General features: G+C 43.0%; 1 protein-coding gene across 3 annotated transcripts in view; it reads right to left on the bottom strand.

Annotated features, from left to right (window-relative positions):
- Positions 1–14,548: 14,548 nt before the first annotated feature.
- LOC115099248 (zinc finger BED domain-containing protein 4-like) overlaps positions 14,549–20,742 on the bottom strand; it is a 49,047-nt gene continuing 42,853 nt past the window's right edge. For all 3 annotated transcript variants that reach the window (XM_029616733.1, XM_029616732.1, XM_029616731.1), the window contains one exon: positions 14,549–19,772. In XM_029616733.1, coding sequence (XP_029472593.1) covers positions 15,915–19,424 — 3,510 coding nt within the window. In that variant the 5' untranslated portion in view covers positions 19,425–19,772 and the 3' untranslated portion in view covers positions 14,549–15,914. The remainder of the gene's footprint in view (positions 19,773–20,742) is intronic.

Raw genomic sequence — 20,742 nt, 5'->3', positions numbered from 1 at the left:
AATGGTTTAAGTTTCTTCAGGGTATGGATCTTAAAGAAACACTCCTTAAGGGTTGCATTAATACATTTTTTGAGGGACATTTGATCATCTAGTAGAACTCCAAGATCTCAGACTTGTTGAGAAAAGTGTGTGTGTGGCGGACTAATATTAGTTGAGGGAGTAGCATGTAGGGGGGTAGGAGGTGAAATAACCATAAGTTCTGTTTTTGTGGAGTTAAGGGCAAGCTGGATTGTATTAAGGAGGTTGTTAATTGAAATGAGTGTGGATTGCCAGATTTCAAGAGTTTTTGGAATGGATTCAGTAATGGGAATAAGAATTTGTACATCATCGGCGTACAAAAAGTGAGGTAATTTAAGGTTTGAGAGAAGATGGCAGAGGGGTAGGAGGTAGACATTAAACAAGGTGGATGATAGTGAGGAGCCTTGTGGGACTCCCTGCGCAATGAAGATTTCTTTAGATTCATGGTTACCAACTTTGACTCTGTAATGTCTGTCGCTAAGATAGGACTTAAACCATTTGTGGGCATGTTCAGTTATACCAATATCTGAGAGGCGCTCGAGGAGGATCTGATGATTTACTGTATCAAATGCAGCAGAAATATCCAATAATATTAGGAGGTGGGATTGCCCTTTATCTAAGCTTTTGATTAGGTAATCAGAGAGAGAGAGGAGAAGGGTTTCTGTACTGTGTAATTTACGAAAACCATATTGTGACGGAGAAAGGATTTCTTGTTCATCTAGGTAGTTGGTAAGTTGGCAGTTAATAGTTTTTTTCTAAAATTTTTGCAATGAACGGGAAGATTAGAAATAGGACGGTAATTGGTAAGATCTGCTGGGTCAAGCTTGGGTTTTTTTAGTGTGGGCTTAAGGATGGCTTGTTTTAATGGGAAAGGTACTATGCCAGATTCAATAGATGCGTTGATGATCTTTGAAATAGAGGGGGCAATTATATCAGGTATGGTGAGTAAATGCTTTGTCGGGATGGTGTCAGAGGGATGGGAAGATGGTCGAGCTTTTTTGAGAATGGATTCTATTTCTTTGGTAGATGTATGCTCAAACATTGTAAGTTTGGTCGAGAGTTTGCTAAGTTGCACAGTGCAACTATTTTGCAGGGTACAGGGGGTGGAATGAAATCGTGACATGATTTTGTTAACTTTATCATGGAAGTATTCAGCCAATTGTTCACATTTATTTTTTGCTTCTTCATCTGGAATTAGATTAGGGGGTGAGGTTGGAGAGTGAAGTGACGTAATTAAATAGGGCTTTTGGGTTGAATTGGTATTGGTGTATTTTAGAGGCATAGAAATTCTTTTTGGCTAAATTGATTTCATTATTGTAGTTGTATAAGGATGTCTTGTATCGCGCCAGTAGAGTAGGAGAGGGGTCTTTACGCCAGTTTTTTTCACTTTTTCTAAGGGCTTGTTTCCGTTCTTTTAGTATGGCATTGTACCATGGTTTTTTTGCATTTTTTTGAGAGGATAGTTGTTTAGTAATAAAGGGGCAGATATTGTCAGCGACTGATTGTGTATGCTCATTCCATGACGCAAGGGCTGTATCGGCATTACTAAAATTAAGGTTGTTAAGGGCATAAGACAGTGCGGTCGTGAGCTCATCTTTGTTACATGATTTACGAATTTTACGTCTTAGCCTTTTTCAGGGCTGACTCTACCAGCACTGACTGGTGGGGGAGGTAATGGCACTCAAAGCCCGTAGATGGCTGATTAGATATACCGCATCAGTTTTCCTGTTAACCGGTGGCACTGAGATGGGATGCTTCCACAGGCGGGTAACCAGCTCCTTGAAAATGTCATGAACTGGTACCACTACCACTTCCTTTGGGGCATCCATGAATTGTATGATCTCCAGCATCTTATGCCTGGAGTCCTGCTCTGTCAATAGTTGGAAAAGCACCGATTCAGCCATGGCCTTGATGAAGCTTTTGATAAGTTATTGGAGGAGAAGTCCATTACCTGCTATTAAGTTGACTTAGAAAATAGCCACTGCTATTACTAGCAACAGTAACATGGAATAGACTTAGTTTTTGGGTACTTACCAGGTTCTTATGGCCTGGATTGCCCACTGTTGGAAACAGGATGCTGGGCTTGATGGACCCTTGGTCTGACCCAGTATGGCATGTTCTTAAGCCAGGGAAGGATAGATCCTCAGGGGGAGATCACCGCCATTCCTCCGCTGGAGAGGGCTCCAAAGGCAAGTCTTCCGCTTCCTTGGAGGAGAATACCAACACCTCCCCCTCCCAGGGGTCATAGGGAGCTTCCCCCTCATTGCGACCTTCTGGGGATGCAGGGGGCGAAGGACCATCTGTGTGTACGGCCTGGTCCTCGAGGGCTCCGAGAGAGGTGCCGGAAGCATCGAGGGGCTTCTAGGCTGCAAGGGATCCAATGGCGTCAGTGGGAGCGGGGGGGGCACCGAAGGCATAGGTGGAACTGATGTCCCAGGGCCTTGGGAGAACTGACAGGTGAGGTGGCATCGTGTGTCTTCGGGCCACCATTGAGCCTGATGGCCTCTCCTCCTCCTCGGAGTTGCTCACCGGTATGGGGGCAGGTGGCAGCGGTGTACCCAGGGACTTGGGGCACTGGAGCCGGCTGCATCGGGAGCATACCGAGCAGCAAGTTGAGCCACTCTAGCAATGGTGCAAGCACCGGTGGAGCAGGCTCTTGTGGTGGAGGCAGTGGACCTGAGGCTCGAGGCCCTGCAGGGCCTGGTCAACCGCCAACTGCACGTGCCTCTCTAACTCCTCCTCAAAGGCCGGCAAGGATAAGACTGTCTGAGGAGGAGCTGGCAGAATTGGCATCTGGAGGCATCTGTGGGGTCGGAGGGGATGGCCTCCTCTGCCTTGACCGCTTTGTCGGGGGCACAGAGGTCAATGTCATCTCATGGTCTGGCTTTGATGATGAGGATAATCTATGGTAGTGTTTTACCCATTCATGATGAGCGCAGTGGTCCTTGCCCAATACCAACATTGAAGAATGGGATGACAGGGATAGTGGACGGTCCCCTGCGCCTAGTTCAGGACCAAGCAAGGCAGAAGGAGGTGAGCCTGATGGGGTTAGGACCGGGAGCTCCTTTGCAAGCGGGATGAAAGTGCCTGACACAGAGGATGGCTTGACCGCTTGGATCTGAAAAGTTTTTTCATTTTGTCAAGATGGGCCTGACGACTTTTGGGGGTCATCTGGGCACAGAGATCACAGACACAGACATCGTGAGAAACCCCCAGAGGACACAGACCTTGTGGGGGCTGTGATAGACATGGTCTGAGGGCATGGGCGAAAGCCAGTCACATGCCATGGAAAAAAAGAGCATGGCACGCGGTAGATGGTCGGCGGACACCGGGAAGTGAAGCCGGCGAATTGACCGCGAAGGCATGAAGCACTTACAGATCGCTGCCCGAGGGGCACGAGTGACCCTTCCCAATGCATGGAAAGAAAAAACACTTCAACTAGCCATAAAGAAGCGCGAGCTCTGAAACCACAAGGCAATAGCTCTGCGGAAAAGAGAAACATTGACAAAAGTGTTCCGTGCTGGGCTCCATCTGATGATGTCACCCATGTGTGAGGACTACCATCATGCTTGTCCTTGGAGAAATACTTTTACCTGAAGGGGAACAATGGAGCAGGGCTGGGTTGGGGGAGAAAAAGTACATACAGGGATCGAATTTTGAAATCCTCGTGCATACTTTCACACATTTACTTTGCAGCTGTTTCAATGCAGATGCAAGGTATGCAGGAACAAAGGTACTGGCTTTTCCCTACCAATCTTAAATTTTCATAAGAAAACTCCACAGGCAGTTTCCCTTTGAAAAATAGATTGCAGGTCTGCAGGTACCAGTGCTGATTTTCTGCTTGGCCACGCCAAGTTGTCAACATGGCAATTTTTTGAACTTTGTTCCGTTTTCCTGTTGCAGCTGGACTGGCAGGTAGAATGGCCTCAACTTTCGAGGACACATTTTATATAGCTTTGGAAATTGCCCTCGCTATGTATTCAGTTTAGATGCAAGGTTTGATTCTAAATGATTCATTTTGGTAGGGCATGCAAAAATTAAAGAAAGGGTGTGTGTGTGTGTGGGGGGGGGCGCCATGAAACTTTTTGAAGCTGAACAGGGGACAGTGTTCCCTGAAAGGTTGGAAACCCCTGCTGTAATAAATTGTTTCTAGCATTTAACGTTGTAGAAGTTGTGTCAGCTTTTACTCACTTACAGATTCACTGAAATGTACAGCTTGACCAGGGCTACCTAAACTTTTGCATATGACTGCATATCACAACTTATTCTATTTTTCTGAACGCATGGGTAAAAATCCAGCAACTCTTTTGTTGGTTCCTAAATCGTTTTAGCTGTGTAATTAACTGTGAATCAGTGACATTTTCGACCCTCCAGCTCAAGTAAAAAAAACCCAAAAACTTGCACAGCTATACAGATTTTCAAAACTATATTTATTTTTACTAGTAAGCTTTGATTGGGCTATAAAACTGAAAAATAATTACAGTCCCTGCACTTTTAATAGAGAAGAGAACCCACGCGATTGCACACTGATGTGGATGATAGTCAGACATGCAGAGTATCCGCAAAATCATTTTCTTCAAAGTTTGGGTGGCATGAATACAATCAAGATCTCTTAACTTTTCACAATAAAATGGCAGGAACTGAACAGTCTGGTTTCTGGTGCATTTTCAATAATATGCTTTGCTATTGTTATTTACAGAGCGACATTCAACATTTAGTTGTACTTATTGATTGAAACTCGATGGCAGCATGTCATTCAAGCAAAAACACTAGACTAATGTCACAGATTTCTAATATCTTAATTAGCATAGATGCAAGCTTCACCTATCAGTATAGTATAATTACATTATACTAGTTTATATTTCAAGGAGCAGTGTTAACCTCTTTCCTGCCAATGATATATTGCTTCCTCCTTGCCCAAAGGAATTTTGTAATAATTTGGCTTCATGTTCTTTCCTTTTTTCTTGTCATCTATCATTTACCAACATATTAAATTTTCAGTTTTTGGGGACAGTTTTATTGATGCTAAGTTCTTGAGGACATCTAGTTATAAGGTCACAAAACTATCATTTTTTGAAAATGCAATTTTTCTAAAAATGTGTAATTTTTGGGTTACCCAATTCTAAAAGCACCTCCAAACAGTGCACAAAAGCAAGTTTGCTTACTGTAAATGGTATTTCCGTAGATAGCAGGATGAATTAGCCATGCTGTCATGGGAACTGTCATTCAGGTTTGGGAGGCGGAGCTTTACCAAGCAGAGGCTAGAGTTTTGGTCTCTGCAGCTGTGCTTGCATTCCCGTGCAGGAAAGTAACAGATTCTTCTCAGTCTGTGATTAAGCTTTAAGGTAGTCGAATAGATGGTGACTGCCAGGGAGGAGAGCGGATCAGCATAGCTAATTTATCCTATGTATGGAAACACCGTTTACGGTAAGCAAACTTGCTTTTTCCCGTTGATAGCAGGGCTGAATTAGCCATGCTGTCATGGGAGTCCCAAGCTCCCGATTACGCAGTTTGTGATGTGTATATGTGTGCGTGATCCATATTAGTGTGGCAGTCACCGTGGACAGGAGGATAGAGATTGCAGGATTGCTTGCCCTATCTTTGGGACAGTGGCTACTTGTTGATCAAGGCAATAGTGGGATGTGAAGGTATGGAGTGATGACCATGTAGCTGCCTTACAAATGTCTATAGGTTGTACATTCTTGAGATGCGCCAAGGAGGCAGCCACTGCCCTGACTTGGTGAGCTTTGGGTATAGAATGTAGATGAAGTTTCTGTTTCTCGTAGCAGAACTTGATGCACTGTGTTAACCAGCTGGAGATGGTGCGATTAGCTACCAGCATTCCTGGTGCTTTCGGGTCGAAAGAGACAAAGAGCTGTGAAACACGGGAGTCAGAATGTGTTCTCTCTTTGTAGTATGCTAACGCTCTTTTGCAGTCCAGGGTGTGTAGTAGTTTTTCCTTATCATTAGAGTGAGGTTTAGGGAAAAAGATGGGTAGTTCTTTTTTTTTTTTTTTTTGTTATTTCAAGCTTTATTAGATCCAGAGAAAAGCGATACAAGCAATCAGCCCGATCCAGTAAAGTCCGTGGGAGAGCGGACTAACGCCCGCTCTCCCGGCGCGCGCACCGGCCCCTCGCCGGTGCGCGCGATCCAGTATTTAAATTAGGCGACGCGGTGCAAACGAGGAAAAGGAGGCGCTAGGGACACTAGCGCGTCCCTAGCGCCTCCTTTTGGCCTGGAGCGGCGGCTGTCAGCGGGTTTGACAGCCGCCGCTCAATTTTGCCGGCGTCGGTTCTCGAGCCCGCTGACAGCCACGGGCTCGGAAACCGGACGCTGGCAAAATTGAGCGTCCGGTTTTCGGCCCGACAGCCGCGGGCCGAATTCAAAATTTTTTTTTTTTTTTTTTTTTTTACTTTTTTTTACTTTTGGGGACCTCCGACTTAATATCGCTATGATATTAAGTCGGAGGGTGCACAGAAAAGCAGTTTTTACTGCTTTTCTGTGCACTTCCCTGGCGCCGGAAGAAAGGTCGGCGCTAATTTCTTAGAGTAAAATGTGCGGCTTGGCTGCACATTTTACTTACTGGATCGCTCGGGAATACCTAATAGGGCCATCAACATGCATTTGCATGTTGAGGGCGCTATTAGGTGCCGCGGGTGGGCCGCGTGTTTTCCTCCCCTTACTGAATAAGGGGTAAGGGAAAACACGCGTCCAGAGCAGGGTGACAGTGCGCTCCGACGGAGCACACTTTACTGGATCGACCTGAATGAGAGCAAAGATGGGTAGTTCTATGGTTTGATTTAGATGGAATTGAGACACCACCTTTGGAAGAAAGGATGGGTGAGTCATGAGAACCACCTTTTGGTGATAAAACTGTAAATATGGAGCATAGTGGACTAAGGCTTGTAATTCACTGACTCGGCGTGCTGATGTTACCGCTATCAGGAATACAACCTTACATGTAAGGTATTTCATGTGTGCCGAGTCCATCGGTTCAAACGGGGAAAGTATGAGTTGTTCTAGAACAATATTGAGGTTCCATAGAACTGGACGCTTGGAGATTGGAGGACGCAAGTGAGTTAGCCCTTTTATGAAACGAGATAGCAAGGGGTGATTGGAGATAGGGTTATTGTTAATTGGTCTATGATATGCCCCTATGGCACTAAGGTGAACCCTAATGGATGAAGTTGCTAGACCAGCTGTGTATAGTGTATGCAGGTAGTCCATGAGTAGCTCAGGTGAGCAGTCCAATGGTGTTATGCCCTTGGAAGTGCACCAGGTAGAGTAGCGCTTCCATTTATAGTTATAATTTTTCCTAGTCGAACGTTTCCTGGATTCTAACAAAATGAATTGTGCTGACGTGGAAACTCCTCGTTCTGTTAGAAGGTGCCGTTCAATCTCCATGTTGTCAGATGGAGAGATGAATGTAGCGGGTGCAGGAGCATCCCCTGTTCTTGGAACAGTAGATCTGGGCGATTCAGTAGTCAAATTGGGTCTTTGATGGACAGGCGTAGAAGGTAATTGTACCACGGTTGTCCGGGCCAGGCTGGGGCTACGAGTATAAGATGAGCCCTGACTGCTATGCACTTTTGAATTGTCCTGGTAATGAGTGGTATGGGAGGAAAGGCATACAGGAGTCCTGTTGTCCATGGAATGAGGAAGGCATCCTGAGCGAGTGTGAGCGGGCTGGGTCATATTGAGCAAAAACGGGAAACTTGAGCATTGCTTTCCGTTGCAAAGAGATCTATCGAAGGTGTCCCCCATTGTACGAAGATGTTGTGTGCTACTTCCCAGTTGAGAGCCCATTCGTGAGGATGAAAGATGCGACTTAGCCTGTCCGCTCTTGTATTCGCTATTCCTGGTAGGTAAGTTGCTTGCAAATGTATGCAATGTCGGTGAGCGTGTTCAAAGATTATCAGGGTTTCCTTGCAGAGGGACCATGAACCAGACCCTCCTTGTTTGTTGATGTAAATCATTGCCAGCTGATTGTCCGTGTAGATCATGACCCTGCGGCCCTCCAGATGGTCTTGAAACACTTGGAGTGCATTTCGTATCGCTCTGAGTTCCAATAAATTGATCTGCAAGGTTTGCTCGGACATTGTCCATAAACCCTGTGTTTCGTAAATCTCGAGATGTGCTCCCCATCCCTTGCGCAACGCATCGGTGGTTAACACTGCGTTGTGAGAAGGGGGGGCTGAATAATGCACCCTTGGATAGGGTGCAGTCCAGGAGCCACCATGCTATGTCCTTTCTCATCTCTGATGTCAACGGTTGCGAGTGTTGTTTCCATTGACTTTTCAAGCCCCACTGCAGGCGTCGCATGTGTAGCCTGGTATTCGGTACCGCGAAAATAGCTGCTGCCATGTGATCTAGTACAATTAAAACTTGTCTCGCCGAAGGTCTCAGAGTTTGATTCAGCGAATGAAGGAGTTGGCACATTTGTAGTACCCTGTCTTTCGGTAGGTATGCCCGGTTCAGAGTGGTGTCCAGACATGCACCGATGAATTATAGCATTTGTGTTGGCTGTAGATGTGATTTCTGATAATTGATCACTAGCCCCAATTCCTGTAAACACTGTATCACCCATCGGAGGTGGTCGATCAAGATGTCTGGAGTCGAAGCTATTATCAACCAATCATCCAAATATGGAAAGATGGTCATACCCTGTTGTCTGAGGTGAGCCACCACCACTACCATGCATTTGGTGAAAACTCTGGGTGCAGCCGATAGTCCAAAAGGGGAGAACTTTGTACTGGTAATGTTGACGCCTGTATCAAAAGCATAGTTAATGCCAAGAGGATGGATGGATTGGAATGTGTGTAAGCATCCTTCAGATCGATGGAACACATCCAATCGTTGGGTTGAATCAGAGGTAGAATCGATTTCAACGATACCATTTTGAATTTTTCTTTGATCATGAACTTGTTCAACTCTCGAAGATCCAGTATGGGACGAAGGCCTCCCGACTTCTTGGGAATGAGCAAATACGGGGAATAAAACCCCAAGTTTCGGGTTTTTGTAGAAACCAGTTGTATGGCCTGTTGTTTGTGAAGTAAAGCAATCTCCTCCCCAAGTTGTGTTTGGGAGCCCTGCGGCTTTTGAATTGAAAGGTGGGGTAATGTGGGTTTTGTGGTAAATTGGAGTTGGTAACCGTGTCGTACGATCTCTAAAACCCATTGATCGGATGTTATCTCCCAGGCTGCTAGGCGAGAATGGATTCTGCCTGGTGGTGCTTGATGCTGTGGTGGTGGCTGAGGTATTAAAAAGATGGTGTTGATTTTACCAGGGCTGCCGGTTGTTGGGTCGGCTGCCTCCGATTTCGTGACTTACCCTTTCGTTGATTTGGGGGTCTGTTGTTTCGTTTGTGGACGCTGGTACGATGTGTAAGAAGGTGTACGGAATGACTGGTAAGACCTGTAGGGTCTGTGGGCATACGATTGTCGATGATTAGAGCCGAAGTAGCGGCGTGTAGATGAGTATTGTGAGTGCGCTGTCAAGGATTGAACCGCTAGAGCTTCCTCTTTTAATTTGCCCACTGTTTCTTGAAAGCGTTCCCCGAATAAATTGTCTCCTGTGCACGGGAGGTTAGCCAGTTTTTCATGCAAATCTTCCCTTATGGCACTGGAACGAAGCCATGCCATTCTGCGGGCTGCAATGGCTGTAGAAGACTCCCTGGAAGATGTCTCAAACCCTTCATATACCGCCCGTAAAAGGTGTCTCGAACACTTCCATATCATGGAGGAGTGGTGGTACCTGGTCTCCAGTCAGTGTAAGCATACCTTTTGTGGCTTGTATGCACTCATATAGATATTGTACCATATAGAACTGATGGTGCATAATGCGAGCGTTTAACATCGCATTCTGATAAATCTTTCTTCCAAACTCATCTAAAAATCAGTTGTCCTTGCCCGGTGGGTAGGAGGTATGTGTCTTTGTCTTCTTAAATCTTTGCATAGTGGACTTGACCACAATTGATGCATGTGGCAATGGGGGTGTAGTGTAGTGTGATGTTTTCCGCATTTGAAATTTGATATCCATCTTTCTGGAAACTGCTGACAGAGAATATGGCGTTTCCCAGGATTTCTGCAAGATGCTATGCAAGACTTCCTGCGGCAGAAGAGACGTAGACTCCCCTGGAGCATCAAAAATCTTCAGGAGACCCATAGTTTCCGTTCTAGGGTCGGTATCCTTTTGGACCTTTAGATGTAATATTGTACCCAGTTTTTCTAAAAACTTTGGGTAAGTGAGGTCCTCTGGAGGGGAATACAGTCCTTACGGCTGTTCAGGTGGGTCAGATGGGTACCCAGTAGACGAGGATGGTGATGTTTTCATGCAAGAATGCGAGGATGGTGTTTTCACGCCGACCTCCTTATGAAGCTGACACCAAACCCAAATGCATCCTACAATACCTCATTTCTCTACCATAACAAAGACTTCGCTTTCAACTCATTCGAACCCATCTCTACCGTGGACATACAAACAATCCTGAAGAAAATGAAACCTTCATCACACCCTTTTGACCAACTACCCACCAAAATACTCTTACTAATCCCGGATACGATTTCCAAAACTCTAGCGGACATCATTAATTGCTCCCTTGAACAGGGAATCTACCCAGATGACCTTAAAACGGCTTCAATAAAACCTCTACTCAAAAAACCAAACCTTAACACAAATGATCCCGGCAATTTCCACCCCATCTCCAACCTCCCCTTCATATCAAAAATTATGGAAAAAATAGTAAATGCACAATTATCTAATTATCTTGAGGACCACCAAATTTTATCTCCTAACCAATTTGGATTCCGTAGAGCAGCAAGCACAGAAACGCTTCTACTCTCTCTCACAGACTTCCTCCTAGCCGGCATCGACAAAGGACACGCATTCCTTCTAATTTTACTTGACGTTTCGGCGGCATTCGACACGGTCAACCATCACATCCTTATAAACCTACTGGCAAACATCGGAGTTTCAGGCAGTGTTCAGACCTGGTTTAAAACCTTTCTGAAGAACAGAGGATACAAGGTAAAAATCCACAACAAAGAATCTCGCTACCATCCATCTTCGTTAGGGGTTCCACAGGGTTCCTCCCTCTCACCCACCTTATTTAATATATACCTGCTCCCACTCTGCCACCTTCTTACAAAACTAAATTTGATACACTTCCTTTACGCAGACGACGTTCAGATCGTAATCCCCGTAAAAACAACCATTACAAACACTCTAAAATTCTGGGAGAGCTGTCTAACCGAGATTAAACAACTCCTCAACAGTCTAAACCTCATTCTCAATGCCTCAAAAACGGAATTTCTCATTATAGCCCCAGAAAACAACGACATTACCACAAACTCACCAGCTAACCTGCAAACCTCACACATAAGAGACCTAGGAGCAATTATTGACAACCGACTAAACCTAAAACCATTTATTAACCAAACGACCAAAGATTGTTTTCATAAATTATACACCCTTAAAAGAATCAGACATCTTTTCCACTCCAAAGATTTTAGAACTATTCTTCAAGCAATTATTTTTTCCAAGCTGGATTATTGTAATTCCATATTACTAGGCCTCCCCATCTCTCATACAAAACCTTTACAGATGGTGCAGAATACAGCTGCAAGAATGTTGACCAACTCTAGGAGATTCGACCACATCACCCCCATCCTGAAAGCCCTCCACTGGCTACCGATTCATTACAGAATTATGTACAAGACCATCACTACTATATTCAAAGCCACGCAACTTCAGGCACCATTAAATCTACAAATTCCGTTTGAAAAACGCACCTCTGTCAGACCTACTAGGGAATTTTACAAAGAAGCTTTACATGTTCCACACGCCAAAACCTTCCAACATAAATCATTGGAAGTCAGAGCATTATCCTCAGCAGGACCACGTCTATGGAATTCCATCCCATCTGAGCTACGCCAAGAACAGTGCCTATTAACTTTCAGAAAAAGGCTAAAAACTTGGCTTTTTAAAAAAGCCTATCAGATCTCTGATTGATCCATATAAACCTTACCCTTCAATCAGGCTATCCCATGTTACCAGAATCCCAGTGTAAAGACCATCACTCTGCCTTATTCATCATACTCTTCCTATTTTAGCCTCAATTTTTCCAGCCCATGACCACCTTTAGTCTTGACTTTAATTTTGTACATATTGTAAATATTATCTTGTAATTTTGTTTTTTGTACCTATTGCTATATTTTTCTTCTTGCTTCCTCCTCTCCCAGTTGTATTTTTCCTTGTTTTATTGTAACTGCTATTCCTGCACCAGTTCAATTCATCTAGTTTTATGTTCATTACACTAAATGTTAAATGTAAACCGGGTTGATGCGACTACTAGTCGTGAAAGCCGGTATAGAAAAATATTAAAATAATAATAAATAATAATGTTTGTGGAGAAACGGAGTCAATTGGCGTTTCTGGTTTTTGAATTGGAGAAGTTGGGCGAAGTCTCACGGGAGATGACGGAGGCTCCACCGAGGGTTCCCTGGAATTGTGTATCGCTTCTGGGGAACTTACAGAGTCGTCAGTAGGCATTTTGAAGGATGATTGAAGAGTTTCAAAAAAATCCCGCTAATGATTGAGATAGCTGAAAAAACGCTTTTGTTTGCGGTGGCATTGCTGAACGACCGGTTTGTTTCGATGCACCGTCTGTGTTAGGCTCCACCGGGTATGGTTGAGGTGGGTTATATGGGACAGCATGCTTCTTTCCAGGTGACTTACTTGGTCTATTATCTTCAGGAACATGTGTTATGTCCCTGTTTGATTCATACAATGGTTTCGAACCTTGTATATGAGAAGAAACAGAAGTGGAAGGGCTTACGTCCCAACCCTTAACGTTTTGTGAATCCTTTTTGTGTCTTGAGAGTGATGTGAATGCCTATGGTGATGGCCTGAAGGGGTTTCTGTATGGGTTCTTTTTTCAGCTGATGACAGTCTTCTATGTTTTGGTCTGTGTCCTTTAGAAGTGGATTTCAAGGACCATGAAGTAAGAGAGCGGCTTGGTGTTGAATCTTTAGAGGTTGAATGGGAGACCTCTGGAGACTCATGCCGTCTTTTTAAATTGTGTTGTACTCTATGTGATGATTGTCTCGTCATAGTTGCCGTCTTTTGTGCCGTGTGCGCCAATATTTGCGCCAAATCCACCGGTTCTTGCATCGTATGCGTATCTCTCGGCGCCATCGGTGCCATACTCTGCACCTTTGGTGCCGTGCGCCTCGACGCAGTGTGCGTCACTTGCGTCATGCTGTGTTTCGGCGCCGGATGCGTCGACGATGATGAGTCCTTCGGCACTGTCTGCGCCGCTCCCGGCGCCTTATTCGTCCGAATGTACTCCGACGCATGGTGTTTCGAGGTCAGCATAATTTTTGATAGCGGGGCCGAATCCTTGTCCTGCTTCCTCCGATCAGATCCCTGATCCAACAGTCTAGGGCGTCGTGAATCTTCCTTACCTCCAGTTCTGGAGGGTCTAGGATCCCATGATGCTGCTCTCTTCAGTAGTGGGGCTTGATTTTTTGAGGGCTCTGGTGAAGAGTGTGCCTCAGAAGGCTCCGAAATACTCTGGAGCTCTCTCATTTTGTAAGCCCGTTGTCTTTGGGTCCTAGGTGACATTCGGGCACAAAATTCCCTGCTCTTTGGCTGTGATTTGGCCCGAGGCACCTGTAACATTGGTCATGGCCATCTGTGACTGACATTACCTTCCCATATCTGCAGGGTTTGAATCCTGATTTCTTCGACATTTTGAAATCGTTGAGGAGAAACCAAGCTCTGCGTGCAATCCCGCGCGTGGAAAAAACAGACTGAGGAGAATGTTACTTTCCTGCGCGGGAAAGCACACGCAACCGCAGAGACCAAAACTCTAGCCTCTGCTTGGTAAAGCTCCGCCTCCCAGACCTGAATGACAGTTCCCATGACAGCATGGCTAATTCAGCCCTGCTATCAACGGGAAAAAGGCAATGATGCTTTCTGTAAAATAAAGTGGAGGTACACCCATTGGCGTGTGCTTGACTGTACCATTCCTGGAAAGAGGGAGCTGGATGCTAAATAACATGCCCCCCCCCCCCATTACATGCATACTGTCTTTGTTTTATGGCCAAGGTTACACCCCCCTGTCTTATCAACCCCAATCCTCCACAGAACCAGAATTTCCTTACCTAGATTCCAGAATTTTTCCAGCCCTGCATTGATAGAGGGCATAAACAAAACATAATGGTTTGCCGTAGATGAAGAAAAGCGTTCCCATAAGTAGCCTATAGCTTCACTACATCTGACATGATAACCCTTTCCTCAACTAGAGAGGATAAAATCTGTATATAATGAACACTATTTAATTGTTTATAGACACAGCTCACAGCATAAACACTGGACCACCTAAGCCAGCAAAGACCTGTTAAAGATAGTTGGAGACTATGAGCCCAAGGAGGAAGCATCAATCTCTATACTTAGATTTTCAGGCACTCATTCACTTGTCACCACAGGGGGCAGGGGGTGGATTAAATAAATGTGGTCATCCATGAGCAGCAATTGCAAATAAAATGTTTAATTTCAGAAACTGAGTTATTCACCATTTATAAATACACTAAAACATAGTAATTGCAAAATTAGATTAGGACTTAGGTACAGTATTTTAACAAAACTACAACTTTCCTAAAGGTGACAGGCAAATAAATGAAGACCCCCTCCCTAAGCATTACATGAAAAGAATTTAACACTTGAAAATAAACCTTTGCAAGATCTTAAGCAATAAGGACATGGAGAACATATTACTTAAAATTAAAAAAAATAAAATAATAATGCTGGCTAATGATCACATTCATGCCTGTGGGTTCTACAGCATTCTGTTGGTTGAGAAGACTAGCAATTCTGAAGGAACATGGTTACACAGAAAAGAAAGTAGCACACCAATCTCTAAGGCTATTTTTTTTGGAGGTAAAGAACCGGTTTTTGTTAGCTGAAAAGTGCTTATGGCGTAAGGCCTTTTGCAGTTGGGAGATTGATAGAAACCAGTGCATTGTAACTGTATTTGCACAATTCTCTGAGCAGGTAGACACGAGCATTAACAAAATTAAAGATTGAATTCAAACTGCGTATTCCTTTTTCATCTTGCTTCTCTAACATGTTACACAACAAGCAAGAAATTTACAGATGTTGGTAAAAGTGGCTGGGAGCTCTCCAACACTCGGAGCACTTCTGTAATGCAAAATTTTAAGAACAAAATATATTTCTAATTTGCTAAAAGGAGTGACTACACGCACCAGCTCTTGATTTTTTTTTCTCGTGTTTAAATTGCTAAGTCTTCTACAATAGTAAATTACATGTCTTCAGTATCTTAACTGTTTTTAAAGGACTTCTGGGTCTTGCACTTTAAGGTAGCATAAAAAGATGGCTTGGACTTAACCTCTTACATACAGCTTTCAATATGAAGTAACAAAAGCTGTTATGTTCTAGTTAAAGCAATGTTTGACTAAAATACAGTACCTGACTTTTTTGTACACAATAATTGAATAAAAAAACTACAGAATAAAACTGTTTACATCTTTGTCATTCTATTAAAACAAATGACTGTACTTTTTTACATATTCATTTACAACTGTGGCGATTAAAACCTACCTAGTCATTTCTTTAAATAATTTGACTAGATGGACTATTTGCTAGTGAGAACCTTTAAAAATATATATACACAATATCTGGCCTGAAGAACTACTAATAAGGCACATGTAGACATATTTAAAGCCCAAAATGTGAAACTAAAATATGGAATTAGTCACTGATTAGATGTCATACATGGCCCCTACAGGAGCAATTTAACAATCCGAGCTACAAATACAGTTAACAATATCCAGTATAGCAACAATAGTTTTCATCTGGCAGTTTATTCCTTAGCCTCAATACTGAAAGTAGATTAAGGGGAGGTTTACTTTCAAAAAGATAAGCTTCTCAAAGTGTTCCATCATTAGCCTCGACTGGCTGAAGCTGCTGTTTTCATGTGATGTGGTGAACAGTTTTTCTGAAGGAATTATGCTTGGAGGACACCCAAGGAACCTAACTGCCAGCCTGGACAGTACTGGCCAAATTGACGTCTTTAAGTTCCAGTAAGCTAATGGATCACAGTTATGTTCAAGTACCTCTTCTTCCAAGTAGGTAAGCACAATTTCTTCAGGTAACCTTGTCTTTTCTTTTATATCTTTTGTTTTTCTCATATGGGCCATAAGGGACCAAATGTTATCTTCCACACTGAAGGAGGTTTCAGATGGTGAACCCGTATCACACCCATTAGAAACAGGTTTATCATCTGAGGTAGAACTCAATATTTCCAGTTCCCTGATTAAGTCTTGCTTATACTGTTCAGCCTCCTCTTCTGTGAACAAAGATGTCTTATATCGAGGGTCCAGAAGGGTAGCAAAAACATACATTGGATCATGCAGTGTGGAGGACAATCTACAGACCATGGCTTCTTTCAAAGATTTTAACATCGTATCTATGCCCATTGTTTCTTCAAATAGCATTTCAATTTTCCTATTAAGAATGTGAATCATTGGAATCACCTGGCTTAGAGTGGCCATGTGCAAGCTCATCTCGCGACTTGCCGCCTCAAATGGTTTCAGAGCATGGCACACAGACTGCATCACTTCCCACTGGTCACAACTGATCAGCTCCCTGAAGCTACACTCAATTGACATTTCATCAATCGCTCGTTTTTGTTCTAATAAACGTTCAAGCATATGAAATGATGTATTCCACTTGGATGGAACATCCTGAATAAGCTGGTGTTGAGGCAAGCCATATTCTTTTTGGAGCTCAGCTAATTTTTCTTTTGCTTTTGCTGACCGATGAACTCGTTCACAGATCTTCCTTGCAATGCTCAGTAGATTTTGAACCAATCTCTGGCTCTTGATTGCCTCATTAACAATGAGATTTACAGTGTGACCAAAACATTGCACGCTTGAGTGCTCGCCTTCATTTAAAGTTTTTCCTACACTCTGGTTATCAGTCACGGTAATCCCAATTTGAAGGCCAACAGATGTTATCCAAGTTTCCCACAAGTATTCAAGCTGTTTTTGAATACTGATGCCACTAGAGTCACAATCAATCTGTGATACATGTAAAAGTGCTGAGCAATGGTAATCTTCACACTGTGGCCTAAATGAAGATTCAAATGCCACCCAGTGAGCAGTAAGAGTCAAATATTCTCGGGTTTGGTTGCTCAGCCATATTCCAGATGTAAAATGGATTACACCACTTTCAGCTTCTTTCAGATGAGAGACAATTAATTGCTTCACATTTTCATACATTGCTGGAATTGATGTCCTGGAAAAGTATGAGGATGAAGGTAAAGAGTATTGAGGTTGCAAATATTCAAGCAACCTGTTAAAACCAACATTATTTACAAACGAATATGGCTGAAGATCGAGTGCAATCATTTCAGCGACAAGACTTGTGATTTTTTTGGCAACTGGGTGAGTGTCACAAAATTTTTCATTGGCTTCATCGAAAGAAAGACTTCCTAGTAATTCTGAGTTCAGTGGCACATGTGCATCTGAAGATAAAACAGTCTCTGAGCCACTGTCTTTATTTTCTAGCACATTGTTATGAAACAGTTGCAAATGCCGCAGAAGGCAACTGGTGCCTAAATATGTTGGTTTTTTCCCCCTGCTTATTGTACGTCCACAGTGCATACATAGCACCTTGGTTGAATCCGCAGAGCAAATTGAAAAATGATTCCACAGTTTGGAGGTCTTTTTGCTATTGACAGGAAGCAGCACTTTATTATCATTTGTAACCATTGTAGGAAGGTCACTCATTTTGGAGGAGCACTCCGCAGATGCCAATGTTGCATATGGAGAATTTGCCAAACTAGCATCTATAAAGCTCTTCTGGTTCCCAATTACATCAGGGTGGCGTCTATATAGATGTCTCAATAAACAACTGGTACCAACATCCCCCTTTTTCCCACGACTTATCATACAATTGCAGTATCTACATACTGCTTTTAGATTATCCATTGGAGACAATGAAAAATGATGCCAAACTTCTGATTTCAGTCTTTTCATTATTTTTTTATTTTGTTGGAAAACAGTGCTAGACTCAAATAACAGTGGACTTTGACCCTTGCCCTGCTTTTCTGGAGAAGACATGATAGAGGCATCACCTATATCTTCAGAAGACGACAGAGCAGTTGATGCATCTTCCATTAATAAGTCTCCAGAAGGGTGCACGTCTTCAGCAATCCGATCTGGAGACGATGAAACAGAAGTTGATTCTTTAATCATTTTTCCAGGAGATGTTACAGAATTCATCTCTCCAATGTCTGAAGGCAGTAAAGAAGGCAATAAAGTTGGAGGTGCAGAATAAGGAGGGGGTATGCTTGTACCACCTCCATTCTCTAGCAAAACAATGGAACGATGAGCCCTCCACATATGTCTTATCAAACAGCTAGTCCCCAGATCCTTACCGTTTTTGCCTCTGCTAAATTCATTCACACAGTGGATACACACAGCTTTAGAGTTGTCCAAAGGAGACAAATAAAAATGTTTCCATACAGCAGATCTTCTCCTAGAACCTGCCGAACTCTTTGGAACTGTAACACTTTTCTCTGCTACACTGTCAACCGTTTCATCATACTGGTTGGCAGGTGGATGTGTAGGCGACACAACTGTAGTTTCATCTTTGTTCAATTTCTCAGAAATTGACAAGTCTGAAGATATTTCCTCCGAGGACACGATAGAAACAGACTCCTCTGCTATTTGATCTGGAGAGGGTATCTTTGAAACAGATTTCTTAGATTTTGCAGGTGATAACACAGTAGTTAGATCCCCACCATCTTCTGGTTGTGGGGGCAGCAGAAGTGTAGGGGAAGAATAGGATATTCCTGGCATATTTCCATTTTCCTGAATCAGTACGGTAGGGTGCGCCCTCCTCACATGCCTCATGAGACAACTTGTACTAAGGTCCTTTTCATTTTTCCCTCTGCTGAATTCTTTCATACAGTACATACATATTGCTTTAGTACTGTCTCTAGGAGATATAACAAAATGATTCCAAGCAGGGGACTTTTTCCGATTGCTAATGTTTCTTTTTGAAAGAAGGCTTTGCGTCACTGCCTCCATTGCTACATCATAAAGAGTACTTGTGTACTGTGAAAACAGGGCTCCATAATCCTCTTCACTTTCTGTAGATAAATATTTGTTAGGGGTATTAATGCAGTTTTGCTCCTTGTCCTCTCCTTGTTCATCATTGCTGTCAGTATGTTTGTAGTCCTCTTGCTCGCTCTTCACTTCAGTTTCATCCAAAGTGTGATTAGCTTCGCTATCATCCGGCTCAACCTTTAAGCTATTTATTTTATCTATAACAAAATTATTATCCAGTGTTGGGAGCACTTCATTACTGCTATCCATGATTTGAGCTTATTCTCCTTCAGCCTTCATGAAGTCATAAAAAATATAAAAATGGTAATTTTGCTTTAAATTTGATTTGGTACACAAAAAGACACAACGAGCTGGAGAAGGCGTAGGCTTTTGTCCCTTTAATGCTATTTTACTGAGCACAGCAAATCTAAGGAAACTGAGAACTTAAATGAGGCAATTCATTTGTTAATTTCTTCCAAGATATGAAGATCTCATAGCAAAACTTCTGCTTCTATGACATGCTTTGTGCTGCAGGCATACATGTAGGTGGATTGGACATGTTTTTCTTCATCAGACCACAGCGACGTTCATCCCGAACATGTTGATCTTCTGAACCACCTAGAAAGCAACAGAAAAACTTTTAATATCAAACTGAAATAATGCACAGAAAATGTAATATTTTGCCAAAGTCCCGTTGTTACATTATTATTTTGACCTTTTTATGGTGCACTAAACCAAGATGCTTTACAACAAATTTCTGTTATATGTTCATTGAAATTAGAGGAATATTCAAGTTATAAATTTCTTATGTATCTAACAGAAACAACCTTTTAAATGGATGCAATGTTATCCCCAAGAAATAGAGACTAACATTTGAAAATGTGGTATTTTGGGGTGAATGTTTGAGCTAAATGTACAAATATAGTCTCCTTCCTGTCTGAACATAGAAACCTAGAAATGAAATGACAGCAGAAGACGACCAAACGGTCCATCCAGTCTGCCCAGGAAGTTTTGCACTTTTTTTCTCATACTTATTTGTTACTCTTGGCTCTTAGTAACCTTTTGGTTCTATTTCCCTTCCACCCCCACCATTAAATGAGAGAGCAGTGTTGGAACTGCATCTAAGTGAAATATCTAGCCCAATTAGTCAGGGGTAGCAACTGCTGCAATAAGCAAGCCACACCCACGCCCACCTGTCCACCCAGACTAAATAATTCAGTCCTTGTTGGTTGTTGCATATCCAGCATAACTCTGCTTCAACGGCAGGGGAAATGAAGAAAGGTGGATCTATATACAGACAACATAAGAACAGCCACACAGGATCACAACAAAAGGTCCATCTAACCCAGCATCTAGTCTCCTACAATGGCAGACAGTGGATGCTTAAAGAAAGTGCATAAGGGATATGCAGAATTATTCACGTGCTGTCATACCCTTTCCTGTTTTTGGCAGTCACTGAGCCTGGGGTGGCAACCCTGCCGTGTTAAATAGTCTGAGATCCATCTGTCTTCCATAAATCACACCATTTATACCATTTGCTTACTGCTGCCTCTCACAATGCCCTGTGGCAATGAGTTCCATAATTTAA

This window comes from Rhinatrema bivittatum, chromosome 9, assembly GCF_901001135.1.
Source record: "Rhinatrema bivittatum chromosome 9, aRhiBiv1.1, whole genome shotgun sequence".
NCBI lineage: Eukaryota > Metazoa > Chordata > Amphibia > Gymnophiona > Rhinatrematidae > Rhinatrema > Rhinatrema bivittatum.
Note: the sequence above shows the minus strand (reverse complement) of the source record. Positions and strands in the feature narration are given on the sequence as shown.